Genomic DNA, 25,487 nt, shown 5'->3' with positions numbered 1-25,487 from the left:
AACAGGGGGAGGCCTTGGTCATACAGGGGGCCAAGGTCGCGCAGGAGCGTGTGGCAAGGCCAGAACTCAGCGCCCAGACTCCCCAGCCCGGGCTTTCGAGTCACCCGCGTGGGCCTCAGACAAAGCGCCAGGTTCTCAGGAATCCTCCGGATGGGTGATGCGACCGTCTCCCGTCCGAGCCCAGGTCCTGCGCTGCGCTGTGGGGCGGGAGGACGCGTGGATATTGCCCATCACAGCCTCGGGGGAGGGTGCAGGGGACCGGGGAGCCTATGCACACACGGGGTGAAAGGGGAGGCGGCCATGAGGGCCCCAGGCTCCCCATCTTAGGCCAAGGGGACTTCCGGTCCTGTCCCACCCTTCTGTGGTGCTCACCGAGCCTGTGTGTGCACGCACGCGTGTGTACGCTCCCGAGTGCACGCGTGGACACAGCCTGCACGTGTGCTGAGCAGGAGCTGCTGACAAGTGCCCCAGGTGTATTCCAGGGGCCGTTAAAGCTCCGTGTTTAATGGCTGGAGCCACAGTGGTCACGGCTGTCATCGGGGATTTCACGGGCTCGTTTACATCTTTAGCTAGCTTCTTCCTTCTGAGACGACTTCATCATCCCCAGCCGCCCCCCCCCACCCCGCAGCCCCTGGCAGCGGTGGGGAGAGGAGGTGGGGCCAGAGCGCCAAGCTCCACGTGGGGTTCACAGCTCTGGTGGAGGGACCGGCTGATGAGCAAGCCCAAGCCCAGACGGGCCGGGGACAGGGCTTCAGGCAGGGTCCAGGGTCTGAGATGCTTCTCCTCCCCCTCCAGCCGCCCCTGGGGGCCAGGGGGCCAGCGAGTGGAGCGGGGTGGGGCCGAGAGCCTAGTCTGAAGCTTGGGGATGGGATTGCACGCGGGAGGCAAGATCTGGGAGCCCGGAGGTCACTCCTGAGCTGGGTCAGGAACTCCAGGATCTGCTGGGAGGCTGCAGAAAGGGGCCGGGGGAGCTCAGAGGGGAGAGGCTGTGGACTCCCAGCTACACCGGGAGCCTCTGTCCCCCCTGCACATGCCCACCCCGTCCAACCCCTACCTTCCATGGAAAGCTGCTCAGAGGCCCAGGGCACTCCCGGGGCGGGGCGGGGGGGGGCTGCTGGTCCCTGCCAAAGACTGGCTGAACAGGGCTGACCTCCAGCCAGAACCAGGGAACAGCCAGCCCCAGATGCTGAGATACCAGGGGTGGCATATGGCACTGAGTGTGGACAGTCGGGATCCTGGACTTCTTGGCTCACATCAGCCACTTACCTGCTAGTGCCTTTGAGCAATCGCTCCCCCCCCCTTTATAAAGTGGGCACACATGAGGCACCCCAGCTTGCTGGGTGGGATAGCCACACAGTCCTCTCCCACGCTCTGGTCGGAGCCAGGATGGAGCGAAGCGATGTGGGCACTTAGCACACACCCCACAGGCGTGAGTGTACCACAGCCAGCTGTCAGGACGAGGAGGATGACGAAGGGGTAAGTCCAGGGACCCGGGGGGCCCTAACCCAGACTGCAGGGCTTCTGTTCAAGGAGGAGGTGAGTCCAAGCTGCGGGAGGAGTAGAGGTTAGGCCCCCTGGGGAGGCAGGAGGGCGCAGCAGGGTGCCAGGAGGAAGGAGGAGCAGGTGCAGGGGCCTGGAGCCTTGGAGAGGAGTCTGAGATGGAGCCTCTGGGAGGAGCAGAAGCCAGACTGCGAAGGGCTCCCCTGCAGGCCAAGGAGCTCGGCCTTCTCCTGGGGCGGTGAGCAGGGCCCCGGGGCCGTGGATGGGAGCGGGTTTGGAGGGGGGGCACCTGGAGGCAGGGAGGCCATGGCCAGGAGAAGGGGGGACAGAAGCAGGGGACGGTCCCAAGCTGGGTGATTCCGGGGGGGGGGGGGGCCTCTCAGGAGGAGGCATCAGAGAGTCGGAGGCCCTGCCCAGAGGCCAGAGCTGGATGGCCGCCTCCAGCCAGGGGGGCCAGGCTGTCCCCACCTCATCAGCACTCCCTCCACAGCCCGGGCCTGTCACCAGGAGCCCCGGGAAGCATCCCCTTGGAGAGGCGCCTGATGGACCTGTCACCACAGTGCCATCCCGCCCGGCCGGCCCCTCACACTCGCGGGGTAATCTGCTTTCACCGGGAACATTGTCCTTCAGCCTCCCCAGCTCGGCTCAGAGCAGGGAGGGCGGGGCGCGCAGGGCTGAGAAGCTGCTTTCTTCACCGAACAAATGACCTTGGGCCAGGAGCGGGAACAGCCTGGCGAGAATTCAAACAGCCTGGGCCCGGCAGCCCTGGGCTCGCAGCCCCTCTTCCACAGGCATCCCAGAGTAAGTCTGCTTGGGGACAATTCCAAATCAAACTAGACCCTTGGGAGCTCCTTGTAGGTGACCCCAAACCACCGAAGGTCTCTAGCTTCCAAGTCACACTCTATCTCCTTCCCAAGAAACCTGCCCCCCTCCCCCCGGGGGGTTGTCTGGCGGAGGGGGACAAAGCCAGAGTTGAGGGTCCCACGCTCTTGGGCGCACATCGCAGTCTGGCTGCTTCCTGGCCGGGTGACCTTGGACAGCTTGCTCTCCTCTGCACCTTCTGGAAGCCCTAATGTAAGAGGCGTGATACCCCTGAAGCCTTGGAGTGGGGTTACTGGAGAGGGGAACTGCAAAGCCTCAGCCCACCATGGGCACCCCACAAACGATGACCCCTTCCAGCTGACTATTTCCTCCCGCCTTGCTGGGGAGCGGGACAGGGACTCCCCCACCCCGCCTCACCCCTAGGCTGACGTGTGAACAAACCTAGCCCTGCCCTTTCTCCTTGTCCCAGCTGCTCCGAGGGGAGAGGGTCTCGTGTGGAGCACTGGGCGAGGAGCCGGGATATTGGGTTCTGGTCCCATGTTTGTTGCTGGCTGTGTGACCTTGGGCAAGTCAGCTGCCCTCTCTGGACCTGTGGCTCCCCCCTCCTCCTCCCCACGTGCACACCATCACCATGCTGTTTAGCTTTCGTTCCTCTCGACCCTTCCTTAGCATCTTGGGGTTCCTACACATGGCCAGGCCAGGAAATGACCATGGGGCTGGAGGCTCCTGGAGAGCAGTCGACGTGCCGTCCGCACCCAGTGCCCCCCTCCAAGCCCCCACACTGTCCAGCCTCAGAAAACATGGATGGAAGGACTGGGATGCAGGTGGGACTGGGGTCCTTTGCTCCTAGGACAGAGGAGCCCGTGGGCCCGGAAGGCGGGGGCAGGTGGTGGGCCCACACGGGGCCCTGGGGTGGCTGGGTTCGCAGCACCAGCTCGGCCACTGGGCTGCTCGGTGACCGAGATGGCCTCACGGAGGGCCAGGGTTTCCCCCCGGGGCTGCGGTGACCAGTGATGGTGATAGTGGTGGCGGCTGGAAAGGCGGCCGCGGCCTCTGCGTGGTCGTGACCCCGGCGCTGGCTCCTGTCATCAGACCTTCCCAGGCAGCCTGGAGCCGCTGCCCCTCCCAGCGCACCCTCCGCCTCAGCAGCTTTAATGAAAATCAGGCAGAGATCTTTAGAGCTGCTTAGCATTTCAATACTTTCAATAATGGGGATCACCAAGTCAGCCTCCTAAAACTATTCCCCTGCTAGGGAGAGGTGCCATCCCCGCCCACCCGCCCGCAGCCCCCACACTCCCACCCACAAGGCACTGTCACCCAGGCTCTCTCCCTCTCACACTGTGTCCTCCCTCCCTCTCTCCTCTCTCTCTCTCTCTCTCTCTCTCTCTCTCCCGCAAATACCCGCAAACACAGAGAGCTGTTCCCATCTGTCAGAATGCTGATGTGGGCTCGTCTCCTCCCGACAAGGCAGAATGATGATAAGGTTATTTTTTAATATCAGGGATATTAATACTTCTCTTTCTGATAATGAGCCATGGCCTGCTCCCTCCTGCTCCCTGGGGGAGGCAGGGGGTGCGTGGGGGCGAGGCTGAGATGCAGGAGGGCCTACTGCGCGCCACGAACCCTTTCAATCTTCACAATATGAGGGCAGGTGGCGGTGTCCCCGTTGGACAGGTCTGGGCCTGAGGCTCGGAGAGGGGAAGCCAGTTCCCGAAGCCACAGGGCAAGCGGCAAGGGTCAGGCTGGCGTGGCGGGGCGGGGGGGGGTCCCAGCCAGGTGTGACTCCAGAGTCCGAGCCCTTTGCTGCCTCCCAACACATTTAGAGGCTTTTTCCCACCTGCTGCCAGGAGCCCCAATATCCTGGGACCCCATAGGGAGGGGCCCTGCTCCAGCCCATGGTCAGGCTGAGAGCTCAGGCCCAGTGTGGCCCTGGCCCCAGGCCTGGCCCGACGATCCAGCCTTCCAGCAGGGTGTGAGGCCCTCCGACCCCATACTTAGCAGAACCTCCCTGCCCCGTCCCCTGTGGGTGCCCGGCGGTGGTCTCTCCTGGGGGCCATGAGCTCCTCTACCTTCCCCCAGAAGCCTGAGGAGCTTAGGGAGGGTCAGCACACCCACCGGGTACCCCACAGATCAGTAGCCAAGTGGCATCTGCTCTCTCCCTCCCTGCGCGACCAGCCCCACGTTCTGCACTTTCCCTTCTGAGCACCCACCCCTCTCCCCCCTTCCAATGCCTCACGACTAAGCAAGTGGGCTCTGGAAGCACAGATCTGAGTTCAAATCCCCAGCCTGCCACTCAGTGGCTGTGGCTTCTTGGGCAAATATGTCACCTCCCCCACCCCCCATTATTCTCGTTTTAAAGTATAGATAATAATAGAATTTACATCAAAGGGCTGTCGTTAAGATTAACAGGCGTAGTGAATACTGTGCCTTTGGAGACCTTCCCCAGGCTGAGCAGCGCCCCAGAGAGGTAGTGAGATTTGCCTAAAGTCACATGGGCTGTTAGTAGCCGAGAGAATCTAGCACCAGCTCCAGGCCTGGGCCAGGCCTCCAAAGGGAGCCAGGGACAAGGCAAAATCCTTACAGAGGGCGGCTCATGTGGCAGATGCTGAAGGCTTGGTGTCCAGCAAGAGCAGAGGCAGTCCCTGTTCTCACAGGACAGTGGCTCGAATCAAGGAACCACACGTGCAGGTAAGATTCCAAACTGAGCCAAGGGTGCTGATGGAGATGGGCAAGGGTCTGTGAGAGCACCGACCCGGGCATGGCTCCCTGAGGATGAACAGGGGGTACAGAAGTAGGAGAATGTTCCAGAAGAGGGACCGGAGGACAAAGTGTGTGTGAGAGGGTGCAGTACCTTCAAGAAAGCAGAAAGGGAATTGCTGGTGCCTGGACTGGACTGGGCCTTGCAGGTATGATAAGGACTTGGGTCTTTATCCAGAGAGAAGAGTGGAAGGCTCTAGAAGGCTCTATTCAGGGGAGGAGAAGGTGTGGGGCAACGGCTGACCATGATCTTTGGCAGTGAATGGCCTTCTGGCTGGGGTGTGGTGCAAGGCTGAAGGGACCCAGGGAGTGCACCCGGAGGCCAGTCACCCTGGTGAGAGGTGATGGGGGCTCAGACTGGGCTGGTGGCCATGGCGAGGAGCAGAACCCATCCCAGATGGGTTCAAGGTAGGTTTTGGTGGTAAAATCAAAGGATTTGGGATGTCCTGGATACTCGGCTGATGGAGAAGGAGACAAAGTTCAGTGTCCTAACTTGCACAGCTGGGTAGACGGTAATGCTGGCCGACCCCAGGCACAGGGCATAGAGCCGGGGTTGTGGGTCGGGGGTGGGGTGGGGTGGAGGGGACAGTGGAGGTGGTAAGAGTTGAGGAGGAATGGAGAGAGAAAGCAGTGAAGTCTACAGAATACACAATTCCTTCAAGAAGTTTCCTGGGAGTGGGGAGGAGAGAGGGGGACAGCATAGGCCAGGGGAGTGAGGAACAAAGGGAGGGTGTGGTTTGGTTTTCAGGGCAGAAAAGCCTCGTGCACCAGCCTGGTCCCCAGAGGCCTACCCCAGTGTGGTCCTCTTTCTACCCGGTTCCCCGGCCGCGGGTGCTCCAAACTGTGGAAGTGATTGATTATATGTAAACAGGAGGAAGCAATTAGTCTGTGCATGCCCAGCCATTAATAAGCCTCTTAGGTATTTATAACAACACCTCATTTACCCTCCAGCCTGAGAACAAATATCCTGAGAACAGCCAGAGGTACCGGAGGAGACCCCCGGGCAGCCCCGTCCCGACACTAAGCGGGCTTCACTAACAGGGAGGTCCCTCGCTTAGAGCCCACGGAGTCTTACTCTGCATACAATTCTAATAGCTTGCGTGATTTTTCGGTCCACATTAGAAGCAGGAGGCAGCTGGGGACTGTCGCAGGCAGGAGCCCAGCAGCAGCGGGGAGCCAGGGAAGACAGGGTCACCCTAGGAAAGCAGAGAAGCCCGGGGTCCCGTGGCCCCCAAGGCCAGCTGGTCCGCCACCGGTGCTCCTGCAGTCGCCTCTGTCCGACGCTGTCCCACCACCAGTGGCTTCAATGAACTCATCTTGAAGTCCTTTTCCACATCAATATTCAATGATTCTTTGTTCACCGTGATGATTCTGAGCCGCCGAGCAAGGGCTAAATTACATTCAGTATTTTCTGCTTCAAGAGGACTTTTTTTTTTTTTTTCGGTGAAATATTTTAAATTGTAAATTTTATTTTAAGTTTTCCTACAGTTTCTGAAATATTCCCTTACGTGGAAAGGGATTTTGTAATTGCCTATTTAATTATCTGCTTCCCCGGTAGGCTGAGGCTCCGTGAGAACGAGGACCGCGTCCGTGTGGTCCACCACCTTCATCCCAGCACCTGGCCCGGCGCCCCGGGACGGGCTCGATACGGCCTTCTTGAATTAGTGAATTGATCAGTAAATTAATATTGCGTACCAGGCAACACTCACTCAACAAATATATTATTACGTTCAATTTGGCCTCTGTTCTTGCTACTTTTTTTAATACAGCTACCAGGAAAAAAAAAGTGAATTACGAATGTGGCGCACGCTCCATCTCCGTCTGACAGGTTTGTCTTAGGCATTCCTGCCCTGGCTCCAGAGGCAAAGTACAAAGTGTAAACACATTCCCCCTGCTGCCGTGCTGCTCCGGGTAAATCTTTCCTGTGTAAACCTGAGCTACTTCCTCACTCCTGTTGTGGGGGGGCGGGGGGCTGCCTCCCCTCCAGCCTGCGAGCACGTCCTGGGCACGGTCCTATCTCCAGTGGAGTGCCAGCGCCACGTTCCCTTCGTGCCCATTACAACTCGGGAAAACAGGTGGAATGGGCGAGTTACAGATGGGAATGCTGAGGCCCTAAGTGAGGCCGCATGCTAGGAATCTGGTTCTTCCCAAGACTTCAGGCGGCTCCATCCTCCAGCCAGGGGAGGAGGCCAGGTTTCTATGCAAGGATGAGGCATGTGCCCCCTCCAGTCCCCTCGCAGAATAAAGGCAGTGGAGGATGAGAAGGGGCTGTGGGTCGGGGTTGGGGGCGGTGGGGGGTGAGGGGTAGGGAGGGGGCTTCTTCACAGGAGTCTGTGTGAGACAGCCTGGTGCGACAAGACATCCAAGGCAGGGGTTAGGGTGGGAGTTAACCACTAATCGCTGCCCCCACTCGGAGCACTCACACCCGCCCACCTCCTGCTAGAGCATCTCCTCTACCTGTCCCTGGGCCGGGGGGAGGGGGGGGCGCCCTGTGCAGTTCTTCCCTTGGGGTGTAGGACAGCCTCACCCTCTAAAATACAGTAGTAGCGCCCCCCCCATCCCAGATCTCTTGACAGGTCTCCAAGCATGTTTGCACCGGTGAACTCACGCGAGCCCCATAGCAACCCTCTGAGTTGGTCGCATCCTCATTATCCTCACCTAGTCTGGGAAACTGAGGCTCGGAAAGGCGAAGTGAGAAGAAATAGTCCTGGGAGGGTATCTCTCACAGGAAATGGGGAACGTCATGGAGCTTGTGTCATGCTCCCTGCACCTCCCCTTCCCACTCCTGGACGACAATGATGACTACAGAAGTGTCTCGGGTTGGGGACGGGGCTGTGAAGTAGGGGCAGGAGTCAGGGGCCGCCCTGCATGGCCACGTCCAGTTCTGCCCATTTCACCCCACCTCCCTGTTCTGTTGGAGCGGGGTCCCAAGGGGCCCGGGTGCTGGTGGGAGAGGGTGAGCATGGGCAGATTCACACCCCCCCGAGAGGTGCGTTGAGCCCACCTGGCAGGCCTGCCTGGCACACCTGCACAGGGTTCCAGAAAGCAAGCCACCCTGCAGCCCAGAAATGGCCCTCGGTGATGGTGGCCTCAAGTCCTTGGCCAGCGGGGGGTGGACCCTTGGACGGCTGCTCGTCCATTCATTTAGTCATTCAACGATCGATCGTTCTCGTAGCACCCAGCCAGGACCCTCCGTAGGAGCCCAGTCGGGGAGGGGAGACCAGCATCCCAGATCCCGCCCAGCTTCCTGTTCCATTCATCCGTCCTCACGAATCTCGCTCTCCTTGCCTTTGAAATGAGGGAAAGCAGGGGTTGGGTGAGAGAAGGGATGCGGAGTCTAGCCTGGGAGACTGGGAGATGCGGGTGGCGGTGACAGGGATGGGGGGGCAGCTTTGCCCCCTGCCCCCAGCCGGGCCCCTCTGCAGCTGCCTGCCCGACCACTCGGAGAGGAGGGGCGTCACTCTCTTCCCAAAGGCTCTGCTGAGACACCCATTTCTCTAGGAGAGGCTCTAACAGCTCCTTCCTTCCCATTAGTGAGGGAGCAAGCTGCTCCTTTGAAACAGAGAACAGCCCGAGGGATAGGGGTGGGAGGGAGGGACCCGGGGACAGGGTTCCCCTGGGCTGGGCCACCGTGGGGGTCTCGGAGGGTGAGGAGATGCTCGCATGCAAGCTGCTCCTACCCCCACGGAACTCTGGCAAGGCAGTTCTACTCTAATCCTGCTAAAGAGGATTTGGAATATGGGGCAGACCCCCGACAGAGAACCGCCCCTCGTGCTTACGGAGGAGATGGGCAAGGATCCCCCAGCGCCAGGGCCTGCGAAATGGGCAAAACCCAGGCTCGGCTGGCTCCACCTCGACCTGGAAGTGCAGAGCCCCAGCCACCACCACCACCCCCCGCCCCTGGCAAAGCCTCCCGCCCATCAACAAATATTTCTGGGCGCCCTGGCTGGGGTAGGAGATGCCCAGCAGTGCTGGTGACTGCATCCTGCCCTCGGGGTGCAGTTTTCTATCCTGCCTTGCTCGCTGCCCCAGTGCCCCAGAATCGAGCTGCCAGCCACAACTCTTCCGCCTCAGGAGCCCTGCAAGAAGGTCTAGAGTCCCGGGAGCAGCGGCTGCTCTACCCACAGGCTTGCCCACACTGCGCTGTTGTTAAAATGTCTGCATCAGCTGCCAACTTTAAATATTAGGAGATAGCACATAAAATTCCAGCTATAAAACCTCTCTGGAAATCACAGGAAATCAGGCCCCCATTCCCACAGCAATGTGGGCTGGAGCTGGAAAGCCCCCCCCTCGCCCCCCCCCCCAGTGGGTTTCATCAGGATGCCTGCCTGTCTCATGTGGGCACTGGGGTTTGCCCCTCAGAGTCTAGTCCAACCTGCTCCCTCTAAGCCCCACCCCCTGCACAGGATCCCTGAACAGCCTTTAGCTGGTGTCTGCTTGAATGCTTCTGGTAACAGGGGGCTTACTACATCTTTGAGGCAGTTGGTCTGAGCAGTTGGTGCTAGGAAAGGGCTCCTAACTTGAGCTACCTTCCTCCTTTCTGTAAAAAGATGCACAGGAAAGAAGTGGGTTTTAGAGTCCAGTGGATCTGGATCTGAGCTCGTCTCTAGCACTTAACTGTGTGATCTAAACGAGTGATGGTCTCTCTTTCTCCGCTCCGGTGTCCTTAGCTGCACCTCCCCTGCAGGACTGTGTGGGGCTTAAAGCAGAGCAAGTTTATAAGGCTCCTGAAGCGGAGTCTGGCACGCCCTCCCCCAAACGGCCTCGATCATTCTCTGTTCGCTCTAGCCACGGTCCAACCAATTCTCCTGAGTGAGCTCAGGGGCCGGGAGTGCTGTGGGAGAGAGCTGAGCAGCCGTGTGCGCCAGCTAGGTCCGAGGCACAGTCTAGACTCGTCCCAGCGGGTACCCAGCCCTGAGGGCCAGCCCCCAGGAGCTGCAGGTGTCTTACCTGCCTCCAGGACAGGTTGGTCCTCCAGGTGCTCAGGAGCCTTGAGGGTGGTAGGCAGGGCCCCAGCAGGGAGCCCCAGGTCCCTGCCCTCTGCACACAGCCTGCAGCCTTCTCAGGACAGCGGTGGGATCCCAACTCCTGGGAATGGACTGGGAGGTGGGGGAAGTCAGGGGAGGGGAAGGTGGGGAATGACAGTCCCCATCCTCGGGGGCAGCTGCCACTACCGGGCACCTGGCAGTGTGCCTGTGCTGGGCCCTCACCTGAGTCCTTGAGTCGGGTTCTCACAACAGCCCTAGGACGCAGACTGTCATCCCTGCTTTTACAGATCTGGAAGTTGAGGCTCAGAGAGGCTAAGAGCCGTGCCCAAGGCCACACAGCCAGGGGTCCTGGGGTCTGCGCTGCGCCCCCCTAAACTCGGGGTGTCTGGTGCCGGGTCACTGGGGCGCGGGAGTGGGGGGAGAGTTATTCCCCCCGCGAAGTGCTTCCCGGGGACTGGCGAGGGGCCGCCGCGGGGCCCTGGGGCGCGGGGGGCGCGGGGGGCGCGGGGGGCGCGGGGGCGTCGGTGCGGGCGGGCGGCTCGGCGCGTCCCGGTCCCGGTCCCGGTCCCCGTCCCCATCCCGGTCCCCGTCCCCATCCCGGTCCCCGGCCCCCGCCCCCGCCCCCGCCCGCCTCCGCGCTGATTGGCTCGGCGCCGTGACGGGCCGGCCCCCTCCCGGGGCGGGGGCGGGGGCGGGGGCGGCGGCGGGCGCGGGTGCCCGCGTGTGCGCGGTGTGCGGTGTGCGCCCGGGTGTGCGCCGGCCGCCGGCTGCGGAGAGCGGGGAGCGCGCGGGCTGCGGCGAGCTGGAGGCCGGGCCATGGCCCCCGCCCGGGGCCGCCTGCCCCCCGCGCTCTGGGTCGTCACGGCCGCGGCGGCCGCCACCTGCGTGTCCGCGGCGCGCGGCGAAGGTGAGCGGGGGCGGGGGCGGGGCGGGGCGGGGGCGGCGCAACTTCCTTCCCTGCACCCTGGCCGGGTGGGGGGGGGCCGGGTGCACCGCGGGGGGAGCCGGGTCGAGGGACGGCGCGGGGAGGCGGGGCGGGGACCCCAGGGCTTGGGGTCGAGGGACAGAGGCCCCCCGGGGCCCCAGGGGAGAGGACCGAGGGACTCGCAGCTGGGGACCCCGAGCCGAGGGCTGGGCACCTGGGACGAGGGAACGAGGGAACGGGATGGGGACGGAAGGCGGAAGGCGGGAGAAGAGGTGTAGAGGAGAGAGGGGACAGAGCAGGGCACAGGGCCAGGGGACGCGGCGGGGACAGAGAACGAGGGACGCGGGGCTGCAAGATGAGGTTCAGAAGGTTGAAGAAGAAGAGGGCAGGGGTGGCCTGGAGAGGGGACCAGGAACTGAGGCAGGAGGAGCGGAGGGCAGGACCGGGTTGCCCCGCCGAAGGAGGCGAAGGAGGCAGGAGAGAGGGGCAGGGAGTAGGAGGGCCCGCGTGCTGGGGCGGCAGGGCTGGCGGGGAGGGGCAGCGCTGGTGGCCCAGGGTGGCCCTGGGTGGAGGGGACGGTGAGGAGCCCGCGGGGCTGCAGACGGACTGAGGCTGGCAAGGCCCCGGAGAGCAGGTCTTGTCCAGGGCACGTCCAGGGCAATCCAGTCATTGGGGGGACCCCAGGTGAGCGGGGTGGGAGCAGGAGTGGGGGCCCAGCAGTCAGGACAAAAAGGGTCTGGGAAGTGACCTCCTGGCAGTGGGAGGGGACAAGGAAAGCCAGGAAGAGGCACCCATCAGGTTCCCCATCACCTAGGGCCTCACATCTGCACAGCTGCACACACACACACACGCGCGCACACACGCACACATGCACACACGCACGCAATTAGCCCCACTGAAGTCCAGGTCCAGCCCGGGATGCCGCCCCGGGTTCTGTTCTGCACCCCACCTCCCGTCCCCCAGGACCTCCTCTGCTCCTGCGGCTCTGCCCAGAGGAGGCCCCGCGGGGTACTCGGTGCAGGATCCGGGGCTGGTGTCCCAGGTCCGGAGCTGTGTGTGTGGCAGCACGAACTTCTTCCACATGCGAGGGAGCTCCGGAGCCAGTGTTCCTCACTGACACTCAGACATACCCGAGATCCACCCCCTCACGCACCAACAGCTCAGAGATACAGGCATCCCCGAAAGCACACATGCACACACGGACTCACGTCAGGATTTACACACATAGACCCGGGCCTGTGGAGGCTCACATGCGTGGACAGCCTCCGACGTCACCCACAGTCAGATGCACAGAAATGCAGCTGGTGCACACGTGCATACACACATGTACAGATGCACACATGTGAAAAATATGCACATCCGTGGGCAGATACCACATATCTAAGGAGACCTTCGAACTTGTGTTCGTGCCCCTAGAAATGCATGTGCACGTAATAAATGCACACGTAGATGAACTCATAGTCTCCGGTGGAAAGGGGACCTTGCGGGGAGAGGGACTGTAGCAGGGCAGCCGAGAGGTGAGATGACGGGCAGGCACAGCAGGGCCAACTGGGGTGGCTAGTGAGTAGGTGCAGGTTCCTGGGCCACCAGAAGAGAATTGAGGTGGGGGCCCAGTGAGTAGGGAAGAGGGCGGGATTGGGGCACAGGGGTCTGGGGGCTCTCAGAGCCCTGGCCTGAGAAGATGGTTTTCCCAGGTTTGGGTTGGGGGAGGGGGCCAGTTTCTTGCCAGCAGGATGCTGGGGGGTCCACACCGAGGCTCTGGGCTTCAGACGGTACCCCTCAACTCCTCGCTTCAGTTATCTTCTCCAGGAAGGAGGCAGCACCTTCCAGAATTGCAGCCGGGCACACCCCAGGGCCCCCCCTGGGGAGGTGACTTTGAGCAGACTCACCTGCAGAAGACAGGCCATTGGCTCGAGGGAGAGGACACATCCAGGGGAGGGACAGCAGTTGGGGAAGAGGCAAGGTCCACAGAAAGAGGCAGGCAGGGAAGGCTTTGTCCAGGGCCGAGGGAGGCATTGTGCGAGGGCCAGTCCTCACCTGTCCAGAGTCCCCACAGCGGGGCGGGGGTTAGCCACGCAGGTTGGGCAGCCTGGGGCATAGGTTCCACATAGGACCACCCTCCCTCCCGAAGGACAGGAGTCCCTCCCGGGTCATTCCTGGGCTGGTGCAGTGCCAAGACCAGCAAGGGAGACCGTTGGCACCCAGGGAGGGGTATCTGCTCCCAGCTGGGCTCCTACAAAAGCGGCGGTGCCCCAGCCCGGCCAAGTGCCCCTGTGCCAGGTCCGTCACAGGGCAGGACGGGGCCCCCATGCCCCAGCAGGCTCATGGCCCCTTATCACTCTCTGGTGTGGATTATCCACCACTTTGGGGTGATCGCCCAGGCGTTCACATCCTGGCTGACATCCCCTGGCCACCCGAATTCTCCAGCCTCACCATCATGCACTGCGTCCTCGGGGAATGTAAATCAATTTAAGTATTAGTCTCAGCGAAATGGAATGGGGGAAGGTGACGGTGCTGGAGAAAAAAAGAAATCGCATAATGCTTTCCACAGTGGAACAGGAAAGGCTTAGGAATTATCTGTGCTTCTCAGAGCAGGAGAGGGACCCGTTTGATCTCCTAGAACGGCCCGGGCGGGTAGGCCCAAGAGGGATGCCTACAGACATCTTGCAGATGAGGAAACAGCACAGAAGGGTGAAGTGATTCTCTTCCTGGAGAGGCCGTGAGTCCTGTCCTCCCATTGGCAGATGGGGAGATGGGCCCAGAGAGGAGAACTGACTTCACAGATGTCACACAGCCCTCCAGGCCGGCTGGGCAAGGGGCAGGAGAGAGCCCAGGCCTGGTGACCAGAGGGGTTTGAATTTCCAAGACGACTCAGGCCTGGGCCAGGTGGGCCTCTGCTAGAATTCTCTCTAGCCCTGAAGAACCGCCCTGTGGGCCTGGAGCTTCCCTGGCAGGCATTCTGTGCCCCCTGCCCAGCCCCCCAGGGGAAGGCATGGGAGGTAGGAAAGAGGGGACAAAGGGAGAGGAGAGGAGGGCAGGGACAAGGAAGCGTCTAGAAGGAGTTGGAACAAGCAGCGCTGGAATCCTATAGCCCTTCCTGAATCCAATAGAATCGACTTTTGACTTATCTTTGGATTATCTGAGCCCCCTGGCTGCCTGATCAAGAATCAGCTGCAAAGGCTGTGAGGTTTCCCGGGGTGGGAAGGGCCTGGAACGTGGGGTCTGCCCCAAGAGTGAAGGCTCTGGGGCGGGGAGGAGTCTAAATGGTGGACATTTATGCTGATTTTGCCCCTCCCATCCCGGGGGGGGGGGTGGGTAGGAGCAGGTCTGAGCTGCTTTCAGGGGAAGACAGAGAACCCGCCCTGCAGCTCTGAGCCCCCATCTGGAATGTGGGTTGGAATGGGGGAGCCCACAGTTCCCCGGTCCCCATCCTCTCCCCAGCCTAGGCCCTGCTGGTCTGGGGGAAACTGCAGTGCGGCCCCCTCCCCCTCCCACCAGCCAGCAGGAGGAGAGAGCTTGCCTGACCCAGTTTTCTCTCCATTGCCTGAGAGGGAGGGAGGGAGGCGGGAAGGCTTCTCTGCCTGCGCCCCTGGCGTGGGGCCGGCTGGGGAGGGGAGATCCTTCTGCGGACACTGGCTCCATCCCCTGTTGCCCACCCCCAGCCCTGGGGACCCTGGGGAGGAGGGCAGAGGCCCCTCCCTGGGTCTGCAGCCTCTCTCTCCAGCAGGCCTCCCTTCTGGGGTCCCCGACAGTGGGGTGGGAGGGTAAGAGGAAGGAGAAAATCAGCAAATAAGAGCATCCCCACTCCAAGGGTTCCTGAAGACACTTGTCTCCATCTTTGAGGGGCAGGCGCAGAGCTATGCAGATTTCATGCAGAAGGACACCCAGCCTCCCTGCAGAAAAGTTCCAGGAGGGCCCCCCCCCAACCGCCCCGGCCGGGCGTTAACCCCCTGCAACCTGCCCCAGCCAGCCTGGTTGGAGGCCCACACTTGCAGGCTGGGAGAGGGGGGACGTGGAAGAGAGCGTGAGCTGGGAACGGGAGCCAAGAGCCCTGTCCTACTACCATCGCCAGACGGGTCAAAGGAAGCAGGGGGCCCAGAGAGGTGAAGGGACCCCCCCACCCCGGGGGACACACGGCAGTTGAGATTCAAACCGTCATTTCTTGACAATGTCGTGTGCCCTCATCACCTTACAGTGAGGGGGTAGGTCTGAGTACAAGGAGAGAGGCCGGAGGGGCAGGACTTTGGGGAAGGAAATTTGCTTTAATGAGGCCCCGCGGGGTACTCGGTGCAGGAGAGAGGGGCAGGGAGGCTCCAGGCTTTACTTTAGGGTTTGCTGTCTAGGTGCTGTTAGCCCCATTTACAGATGAGGAAACAGGGTCAGGGAAGCAAAGGTCACCTGCTACTGGGTAGCCGCCTTGCGATTGGAGCCCAGCAGCGTCCAACTCCAAAGGAAAGGTCTTCCCTAATGTGGTGTTGAGGTTCTGGGGTCCCCTTTGGGGGTTCTGGCTTAGAAGAGCCTTGCCCCTCAGGCCGGCGCTCCTCCCAGCCACGGTGACTGCTCACGGGTTCTGCTTCTGGGGCTCCGGTGCTGGGGCTGGTGGCGCCCTCCGTGGCGGCCTCAGCGGGTGCTCTGAACCCCGGCCCTGCCGGCCACACCCGTGGGGCTCCGAGCACATTCCAGAAAACCCCCGAGGCCCGGTGTCCTCACTGGTAAAACGGAGAGGAGTCACCACCACCTCTCGGCGGTGGCTGCTGTCGTGCGGGTTATGGATGCGGCGTCTAAAGCGCCCCTCGAAGAGCTCGGTACACAGTAGGTGCCTACACAGCAGGGGCGGCTTCTACTGATCTAGATCTCTCCACGTCACATGTGCTCAGAGGAGTTACTAGGTGCCAGGGGTCTCCTGCGGACGCTGGTGATTGCAAAGCTGGGGCCGGTCCTCCTGCAGGAGCCATGACCTCACAGTGCAGACGTTGCTGGGTGCTTTTGACTGCCATTGTGTCCCCTGAGTGAGACGAGGACGAGGCTGTCCTCACCACAGCCCGTGAGACGGGACCCACCGTCACACCCATTTTTCACAGGAGAAAACTGAGGCTCAGGGGGGAGCAGGGACTTGTTCAGGGACACACAGCCCCGAAGTGGCAGGACTGGGACTCTGGCCCAGGCCTCCTGGACTCCTGAGCCCATCTCTTCGCCATCCCACTGCATCACCCGCCAGGGAGCTTGGGGCACTTGGGGCGGCTTGTGTTCTGGGGGTTCGGGAGATCACATTTCGGCCGAGGTGGTGGAGGGTGGCTTCATGAAGGGGAACAACTCGAAGCGGGCTCTGAAGGAGGAGGGAGTGAGGCACGGAGCTGGCATGTCGGGGGCTGAGAGCAGACTGCTCTGTGGGGCTGGGGAACCGTGTCCCAGGATCTGATGCTCCCTCGTCACCTGTTTTTACAGTGAACTTGCTGGACACGTCAACCATCCACGGAGACTGGGGCTGGCTCACGTACCCGGCTCACGGGGTAAGTGACCAGCAGTGGGGCCATTGCCATCCTGTGTGAGCAGAGAAAGGCTGGGACTCACAGTCCTATCATCAGATAGATTAGAAGGAAGTGGATGCCCAGAGGGGGGAAGGGACTTCCCCAAGGCCACCCAGCAGTTAGAAACAGCTCCTGATTCTCTCCCTCACTTTGTCCCTTCTCTTCCCTCTCACCTCTCCCTGCGCTCCATCCCTTCCTTCCTATCTTCCTTCCTTTCTTCATGCAGACCCTTGGGATTATACCCTGGTGCCGGGCTCCTAGGGTCTAAGGCCCTAGGTGTGGGATCCTTATGTCTGTGTCCTGGGCCTACAGAGTCACGATGTGCCACAGCTGGGCCCAGGGTAGCTCGGGACAGTGTCCAGGAACAGGGCCAGGCCTTTCTCGCCTTCGGGATTGATCCCTTCCCTCATGCCCTGCCTTCACCAGGAGTCGCCCAGACCCCTGGAGCCCCCACCTGGTACTCTCTTCCATCGGAATCATCCAGGTGGTACAGCCAGCACCCACTGTAGCCAGGCCCCCATGCCCATCTGGCCTCCCTGGGGACCCTGGGTGAGCCCATCAGGTCTCTAGGAGTTATGTTCTCTCAGGCAATACCCCTGCCGTCCCCCTGGGGAGTGGGCCTGGTAATCCCAGGGCATCCAGGGGCAAGGCCTCCGTGCCCCGTCCCTCTGCGGTGGGGCGGGCGGGGTGGGGGGCATGGCAGTAAAGCCAATGTGATTGTGTCATTGACAAGCAGGGTGGCCCTGGTGGTCACCACTTCACTCCCGGAGTCTCAGTTCCCCGTCTGTAGAAGGGGATGAGCATGTGACCACCTCGTGGGGTTTGCTGTCAGGATGAGGGGAGGTGACACCTGCTCTTGGACCCATGCCTGGTGCATGGTGAGCCCTCACTGAATGCATTATCGCTGTCATTGTCGTTAGTGGGCGTTATGGTTGCATGTCACAGACATTTCCTCCTGCAAGTGTGCTCGGAAATGCACACACATGCCCGCCAGACACAAGCACGTCATGTACATGTGACTTTTTTCATGAACACTGGCTTCCATGGCTCTGGAGACAAGGGTAATAATATTAATAACAACGATGGCGGGGCGCCTGGGTGGCTCAGTCGGTTAAGTGTCTGCCTGCGGCTCAGGTCATGATCTCAGGGTCCTGGGATCGAGTCCCATGTCAGACTCTCTGCTCAAGGAGCCGTCTGCTGCTCCTCTGTGCTCTCCCCCAAAATAAATAAATTAAATAATAATAATAATAATGGTGATAATGGTATCAAGAGTTAATATTTGTGAAGGGAGTGGGAGTATTTCTTCACATTTCATCAGGGCCAGGCTAGAGCCCCCCTCCTCTCCCTCTGGAGCTGTCGTCTGCAGGCAGTAGGAAGCTGAGTCCACTGTCATCAGCCCCCACGCACCAGGCCTCAGGGAGCCTCACAGCAGGCCACGTGGGCCCAGGAACCCGGAGGGAACTCCATTTTGCCTGAGTGGGTCAGCCCTGCCTGCAGACAAAGGCAGGGTCCTTGAGGTATCTCTGTACCTCTCTGGGCCTCAGTGTCTCCCTGTGAAATGCTCCTCTGCGTGTGCCCCGATGGCCGCCTCCCAGCTGTGAGCAGGGTGTGAAAGGGCTTGATCGAGTGAGCCAGCTCTGCCAATGGCAGGGCCCAATCCTTGAGTAGGTGACTTTCTGGCTGTTGGCTGGGTCAGCCTTTCCCCTGAGACCCAGCATAGGAAGGAATGGGCCTGGCCCCAGCTGGGCTCCGGGTGTCTCTGTCTCTCTGTCTTCTTCAGAGCTTAGGACTTGGTTTTTAGAGTAACGTGGAGTTGTAAGGGTTTTAGGCAGGTGGAGAGCATGACCAGACTTGTGTTTCCAATGATCGTGCTGGAAATCGAAGGTTCTTTGGCTTGCAGGGTGCTGTAAAGCAAGGCTCAGAGTTATCTTGTTGGGGAGTTAGAACAAATAAGGTATAGTTCACACAGGTGAACGGTTCACAGGTGTGAACTCATTTAGTTCCCACAACCAATCCCGTGAGTAGGTACCACCACCCCATTTCACAGATGAGAAGGCTGAGGCTCAGAGCAACAAGGAATAACTTGCCCAGCATCAGACAGGTTCCAAAGGATGGTCTCAAACCCCACTCGCTCCGGCCCAGAGCCTACATGGAGTCCCTCGTGTTCTCTTCGGTCTGTGTCATCGTCGTGAGAGGGTGGGAGGGAGGCCCTCCAGCGTTGTCTGCTGAGCCGGGGACCGCCTTCCATCTTTATGGGGCCTGGAGACTGGGCTTGCCCAGAGGGGAAAGAAGCTGGGTGAGATCCCTGGTTCCCAAACTCTAGACCTTGAACCTGTCCCAGGTTAGCAAGTGAGGCATACAGGTCCCCGCGTGCAGGGGAGCTGGGGAGGTGCCTGGGAATCTTTTGTTTCATAAGCTTTCTAGGTGATTCTCCTGCCCAGCTGGCTAGAGAGCCTGTGGACATGGTCATTGAGGTTCTGTGAGGTTCCTCTGATTCGGCCTGGTGCAAGGGCCCTCCAGGGCTGTCTCCGGCATCAGCAGAGTTACCGGATTGTCAGGCCAAGGCTGCACAGCCCAAAGGCCGGGGGTGCTGGGCCTGCATGAGCCCCTTCGCTGCTGCCTCTAATCAGTGCAACTCAGGCAAGTCACTTACCTCGCCTCCACCTCCCCGTTGATAAACGGAAATGATCACAGAACCTGCTCCGTACAGTTGTCATCAATGAGGATGCATGAAAGGGACATTGTCCTGGTGAGACACCCGCAGCAGCAATGAGAGGTTAAGCGACTCTGCTAAGGTCAGGGGAAGTCTGACTCCGCCCGGGACCCAGGTTCTTAATCCAGCCGCGCCCCTCCCCCCCCACACTGGGACCTGTTCCATCGCTTCTGGTGAATTAATGGCGCTGACCAAGGCTGCCTTAGATGAGAGGCACGTTCTGTTGTCTCACCCGGTCCTCACCACCCGCTGGAGCAGAGGAAGGGACGGGCCAGCCGTCCCTTGCCCATTTCACATATGAGAAACACAAGCTTCAGAGAGGGGAGGGGAGGTCCCCAGGGCTGCCCATCTGGTTCCAGATGGAGGACAGAGTTGCAGAGCAATGGGGGTGGGGTGGGGGGTGGGCATCGGAGGAGGAGCCCCCCAGGGCTCAGAAGGCCGGGGTGGGGCTGCCCAGGTGGAGAATAGGGCTGATCTTTGCACCAGCCCCCAGGAGTCTGTGCCCTCCTGAGTGTTTGCGGCAGCCCCCGGGGCTGGCGGGGCTAGGCCGGGCCGTTGGCATTGGTAGAGCGGCTGGAGCAGACTCAGATGGAGCTGATTAATTTATCCAGGTCCCTGGCAGGAAACAGACAGGGAGCAGCTGGCTGGCTCTTTGGTGCTCCATTAATTGTGACAATGACTTTAACCCCAGATGTGACACAGCAGCACCCAGGGGCCCTGGCTGCAGTGTGGGGTCTTTGGGGTAGGGCCGTAGGAGGCAGAAACTCTCAGGTGAGGCTGGCGCGCCCCGGACCTCTTCCCCCGGGCTCCCTGCAGGCGGGCACAAGTGGGCTGGGACGATGCTGCCAGGACGGCTTCCATCAGTCCCGTTCTCCTGGCAGCCTGCTGGGCCGGGCCCAAGGCAGGCGCTTGGCAGCTACTTCTCCTTTCTTCCTCTCAAGCCTCGCTGAGGTGGGCCTGTCTGAGCCCCATTTTACAGACGTGGGCACTGAGGGTTGAGACCACGTGCCGGCCAAGATAAGATGAGATGGACGGGCTTTTTGTCCGACAGGAAACACTTGAGACCCCCGTGGTCCCCTCTCCAGCACTTGCGGGTCACTCAGAACCCCACGGATTCCTGGAACATCACAGGGAGTGGTTTTTACCTCCCGCACCCCCTGGAAGCGATAGGATCTCTAGTTCAAGGGCATTGCACTTGAGAGGCCCAAGAGAGAAGAGCAAGGCATTGCATCTCTGGCCAACCCAAGGCAGGGACCCAGAGCCCATCCCCTCCGTCTCCCCTCAGCCCCGGCCCCTCCTCAGGGCTCTCCGGAGTCCGCTGGTCTCAGCCCACCGGGACTGCTCCCGGCCGACCAGCTCTCTGCGGTTGGGGAGGCTGGAGCCCGGAGAGGACAGCGACTTGCCCAAGGTCACATTGCAGGTTAGAGACCAAGAGGCCTTGACCTCTCAAACCCTGGCTCATTTCCCAACACTGGGTCTTCCACGTGCATCTTGTGTGTCCAAACTGGACTATCTGGTGCTCGCTGAACTTGCTGATACTTCCCAGCCTCCCAGGGGCTCTCCCCTCCCATCCCCACAAGAGCTTCCTGCTTCAGGGGGGCAGGGAGTGTTCACCACCCCCTGGATGCCCACCACGCCCTGGATGTAGCCCTCCACCACCTTGTCTGATGAGGGACTGTGAGGCCCTCAAGGGAAGGGAGTGTTTCTGGAGCATTCCTTTCTTTCTTTTTACAAAAAGTTGAGGTAAAATACGTATAACATTTACCATCGTGACTGCTTTTCAAGTGTACAGTTCAGTGGCATTAAGCACATCTGCCGTGTCGTGTGCCCGTCACCACCGTCCATCTCCAGACCTCTTTTCGTCTTCCCAAACTGAAACTCGGTCCCCATGAAACACCAGCTCACCCTTCCTGAGTCCCGCAGCCTCTGGCAACCAGCATTCCATTTCCCATTTCTCTGGCTCTAAGTACCTCATTTAAGTGGAATCATAACAATATTTGTTCTATCATAACTGGCTTATTTCACATTGCGTAATGTCCTCAAGGGTCACCCGTGTCATAGCAGGTGTCTGAATTTCCTTCCTAAGGCTGAATACTATCCCGTTGTCTGGATATACCACATTTTGTTTGTCCATTCATCCGACAGCAGACACATTTGGGTTGTTTCTGCCTTTTGACTACTGTGAACACTGCTGTTGTGCGTAGAAGTATCTGCCTGAGACTCTGCTTTCAATTCTTTTGCGTATATACCCAGAAGTGGGACTGCTGGGCCATAGGGCAGGTCTCTTCTTGACGTTCTGAGAAACCTCCGCAGTTTTCCTCAGCAGCTGCCCCATTTTACGTTCCCACCCACAGTGCAGCAGCATTCCAGTTTCTCCACATCCTCCCCAACATCCTGTTGTTTTGATAATCGCCACCCTAGCGAGTGTGAAGTGCTCTCCTTGCAGTTTCGATTTGTATTTCCCTTAATGATTAGTGACCGTGAGCATCTTTCCATGGAGTATTTGGCCATCTGTACATCTTCTTTGGAGAAATGTCAACTTAAGTCGTTTGCCCATTTTTCAATTGAGCTGTTTGTTTTTTTTGTTTTTGTTTTTGTTTTTGTTTTTGTTTTAGTTGTAGGAGTTATAGGAATTCTTTATATATCCTGGATACTAATCCCTTATCAGACATGGGATTTGCAGGTCTGTTCTCCCATTCCATGGGTTGCCCTTCACTCTGTTGATCGTGTCCCACTTCTTTCTGAATCACTGATGCCTGGCCAGGACCTGGCACAGGAACCACCACATTCATCTTTCCCACGTCCTGGTATGCCCTTGCTGAAAGATTTGAGCAGTCAGGTTCACGCATTAGAAAGATCCCTCTGGCAGCTGATATGGAAACTGGACCTGTGGGCTCCCTGACTTACCCAAGCAAAGTCAACCCCCCAACCTCCAGCTCTGGGAGTATTTGGAGCTGCCGTATAGACACAAGGTGGGGTTTTGTAGCTTTGGCATCGATTTCCAGTGCTGACTCCTCCCCTCACTAGCGAGGTGACTTCAGACATGGGGCTCAGACCTATTTCCTCACCTGTAGAATGCGGCCAACAACACTTTCTCGGAAGGCTGTGGCAGTCTTTGGGATCACACGTCACAGTGATGGTCAGGAGAAGGTCGGCAACACAAGGGCAGAGAACATTGCGGCTTCTTCCCAGGGATGCCCCTGGCACCGTGCACGGGGCACGAGGCAAGGGTGACTGGCAGGAGGAGGTGGGGTGCTGACTCTCATTTCAGCGCTGTGCTCTCTCTGCCCGCAGTGGGACTCCATCAACGAGGTGGATGAGTCTTTCCAGCCCATCCACACGTACCAGGTGTGCAACGTCATGAGCCCCAACCAGAACAACTGGCTGCGCACGAGCTGGGTGCCCCGCGACGGTGCCCGGCGTGTCTACGCTGAGATCAAGTTCACCCTGCGTGACTGCAACAGCATGCCCGGCGTGCTGGGCACCTGTAAGGAGACCTTTAACCTCTACTACCTGGAGTCGGACCGTGACCTGGGCGCCAGCACACAAGAAAGCCAGTTCCTCAAAATCGACACCATTGCAGCCGACGAGAGCTTCACGGGTGCTGACCTGGGGGTGCGGCGCCTCAAGCTCAACACGGAGGTGCGCGGCGTGGGCCCCCTCAGCAAGCGCGGCTTCTATCTGGCCTTCCAGGACATCGGCGCCTGCCTCGCCATCCTGTCTCTCCGCATCTATTACAAGAAGTGCCCCACTATGGTGCGCAACCTGGCCGCCTTCTCGGAGGCGGTGACGGGGGCCGACTCGTCCTCGCTGGTGGAGGTGCGGGGCCAGTGCGTGCGGCACTCAGAGGAGCGGGACACGCCCAAGATGTACTGCAGCGCGGAGGGCGAGTGGCTGGTGCCCATTGGCAAGTGCGTGTGCAGCGCTGGCTACGAGGAGCGGCGGGATGCCTGTGTGGGTGAGCGCGCCACGCGTGGGCGGCCGGCCGGTGGGCTCAGTCGGGCGGGGCTGCTGGGGTGTCGGGGGGCATCGCAGCCCGCAGGCATCTGGGTGGCAAACCGTATCTGGGAAGATGGGTGACCCTCTAGTGTTTCTGTGTCAGCAAATACACGGGGCTGTGCGTGTGTGTGTGCGTGTGTAGCAGGGGGCGGGAGACCCTGCAGCCAGGAGGACCCTCTGTGGGCATTGCGGAGAGGTACGTCTGAGGACACCCGTAGGGTTGGGCGTCTAGCTGGGTACACGCCCGTGTGAGGGAACAGTACGATGTGCTCACTTATATCGGCCGTTATTTAGGCACTTTTCACCTATTAACTTGCTTAGTCCCCAGAGCTACCCGGTGACACAGAAGCGACTGGTATCCTGGCTTTGTGGATGAGACTGAGGCACAGAGAGACAAAGCAGCTTGCCTAGGGGCACACAGCTAGGAAGAGGCAGCGCTGTGATTGGAACCCAGAACTGGCTCCAGAGCCTGTGCTCGAAACCACCAGACTTCTGTGGAGTGGAGGGAAGGGGACATGGTCCCGGGGGCATGAGTGTGGTATGGGGTCACTGTGGGAAGGTATGGCGGGCCGGGGCCCCCAGGGAGCACTGTCCGGGTTGAGTGTGTCACTGGGCCACCTGACCCAGCCTGCCTGTGTTTGGAGGGATCTTACCCAGGGACCCGTGGGAGAGGGCAGCCAAGGTCCTTGAGAAGGGGAGGGCCGAGAATGGGACAGCATGGCACCTGTTCCGTGAGCGCGCTCCTCGGCTTCCCACGCCAGAGACCAGGAGCAGGGCCCAGACCCCAGGCTGCGGGCTTGTGTGTCACACTTGCACAGTGCCCACGTGTAGCCAGGCGTCCCAAGCACCCGGGACACTGCAGGAGTTGCTTGGCCAGATAGCTGGCGCCCCAGCTGTTAGTGGCCTCGGCCTGGTTGCCCCTTGCCCTTCTCTCACCTCCCCGGGCGGGGGAGGGGGTGCTGGACACATGGTTGCCCAGCCTCTCAGGGCATCGTGGAGCCTGCTGTTGGGACCACTGGTGCTCCTCGGGGAGGAGGATGTTCCTGTGCAGGGATCAGAGAGACTGGAGCCTGGCCCCAGATAGGAACTGGGACGGGAGCCCTCCCTCAGCCCCAAGCAGGCAGGAAAGACCCGTTGGTGCCCCCAGGACAGAGCAGGGCACAGGCCGACAATTTCAGGTGGCGCTCAGGGCAGTTGTCTGGGATCAGGATACTCCATCCAGCCGCCAGGCCCCTGCTGACCCTTCCTGGGGCTCTCTGGGTCCCTTTAGAAATCCTTCGTCATGCTCCCGCCTGCCGTGAGTCTTCACCTCTGCAGAGCCCTAGCTCCCGGAACCTTCTGTGACGTTTGGCTGTTTCTGGACCTGTTCCGCCCCCCGTGGTCTAGTTTGTCAGGCTCCCAGGCTGCCAACCTCTCCTGGTTCCCATCTCCGCCATCCCTATACTTGTCACCCTCCCGCGGGGGGATGACAAACACCCCCGTTGCCTTTAGGCTCACGCACATCACTTCATTTGCTCACTGGAACAAGGCAGGTGTTGCGGTTCCATTTTGCCGATGAGGAAACTGAGGCTCAGGAGGTAGTGTCGCCGCACAGGCCTCACAGCTGGTGGGAGGTGGGGCTGGGACCTGAGTCGGGTCTGGCTGCCTGGGAGCCACGTGCAGGTGGCCCAGGTGTATCCCTGGCCCGGCCTGACTGCTCTCCCCACCAGAGCTGGCTCCCAGCAGCCCCTCCTTCCGATGGGGACGGTAAGGTCCCTTAGCAACAATTTTTGAGTGTTTGCCACGTGCTAGGCACGTTAATAAGCACTTCCTACTTGTCACGGCAGTTAGTCATTCTGTTGAGCATCTGGTGTGCCCTGCCTTGGGGAGTCCACACGCTTTCTCATGCTCACGGAAGTCCGCTAAGCGAGGTAGCGTATCCCCATCTTACAGATGCGACAAACTGAGCCCTTCAGCCTAAATCACGGAGTAGGCTCTGATCCCCGGCTGGCTCCCTCCAGGGCCCTGAACTGCCAAACCCCACTACCCGCTGACCCTGGGGTGACAGCAGAACAGGTAAGACCGGCACAGCAGAGGCCGTAATAATCAGGCCGGCTGGTCAGTGGTGCTGGTCACGGTCAAGGTCAGCTGCTGTCCCCAGCTCTGGGTTTAGTCTGCAAGTGCAAGTAAGCCACCTGTCTGTCCAGCAGGCAGTGGGACACACTGGCCCAGGGGAAGGACACTGGTCCTCCTGATGGTGGGGTCAGAGCTCTGGG

General features: G+C 60.3%; 1 protein-coding gene and 1 long non-coding RNA gene across 4 annotated transcripts in view; both read left to right on the top strand.

Moving 5' to 3' along the window:
* Window positions 1-1,105: 1,105 nt before the first annotated feature.
* LOC144314738 (uncharacterized) lies at window positions 1,106-6,837 on the top strand. Of its 3 annotated transcripts, none has more exons than XR_013380590.1 (6): window positions 1,106-1,476; window positions 1,991-2,301; window positions 2,992-3,146; window positions 3,736-3,805; window positions 4,906-5,010; window positions 6,638-6,837. It is a non-coding gene; the product is annotated as an uncharacterized LOC144314738 (long non-coding RNA). The 3 variants fall into 3 exon arrangements; XR_013380588.1 differs by having other exon boundaries at window positions 1,106-1,738; XR_013380589.1 differs by having other exon boundaries at window positions 1,107-1,738; window positions 4,925-5,010; window positions 6,638-6,836.
* A 4,043-nt stretch (window positions 6,838-10,880) lies between these two features.
* The window catches only part of EPHA8 (EPH receptor A8), a 35,570-nt gene continuing 20,963 nt past the window's right edge, over window positions 10,881-25,487 (top strand). Inside the window, exons 1-3 of the mRNA XM_077899209.1 lie at window positions 10,881-10,974; window positions 16,438-16,502; window positions 22,528-23,191. Of these exons, the coding sequence (XP_077755335.1) occupies window positions 10,884-10,974; window positions 16,438-16,502; window positions 22,528-23,191 (820 nt within the window). The 5' untranslated portion in view covers window positions 10,881-10,883. The remainder of the gene's footprint in view (window positions 10,975-16,437; window positions 16,503-22,527; window positions 23,192-25,487) is intronic.

Source organism: Canis aureus, chromosome 5 (genome assembly GCF_053574225.1).
Source record: "Canis aureus isolate CA01 chromosome 5, VMU_Caureus_v.1.0, whole genome shotgun sequence".
Taxonomy (NCBI): domain Eukaryota; kingdom Metazoa; phylum Chordata; class Mammalia; order Carnivora; family Canidae; genus Canis; species Canis aureus.
This window is presented reverse-complemented; position numbering and strand designations above follow the sequence as displayed.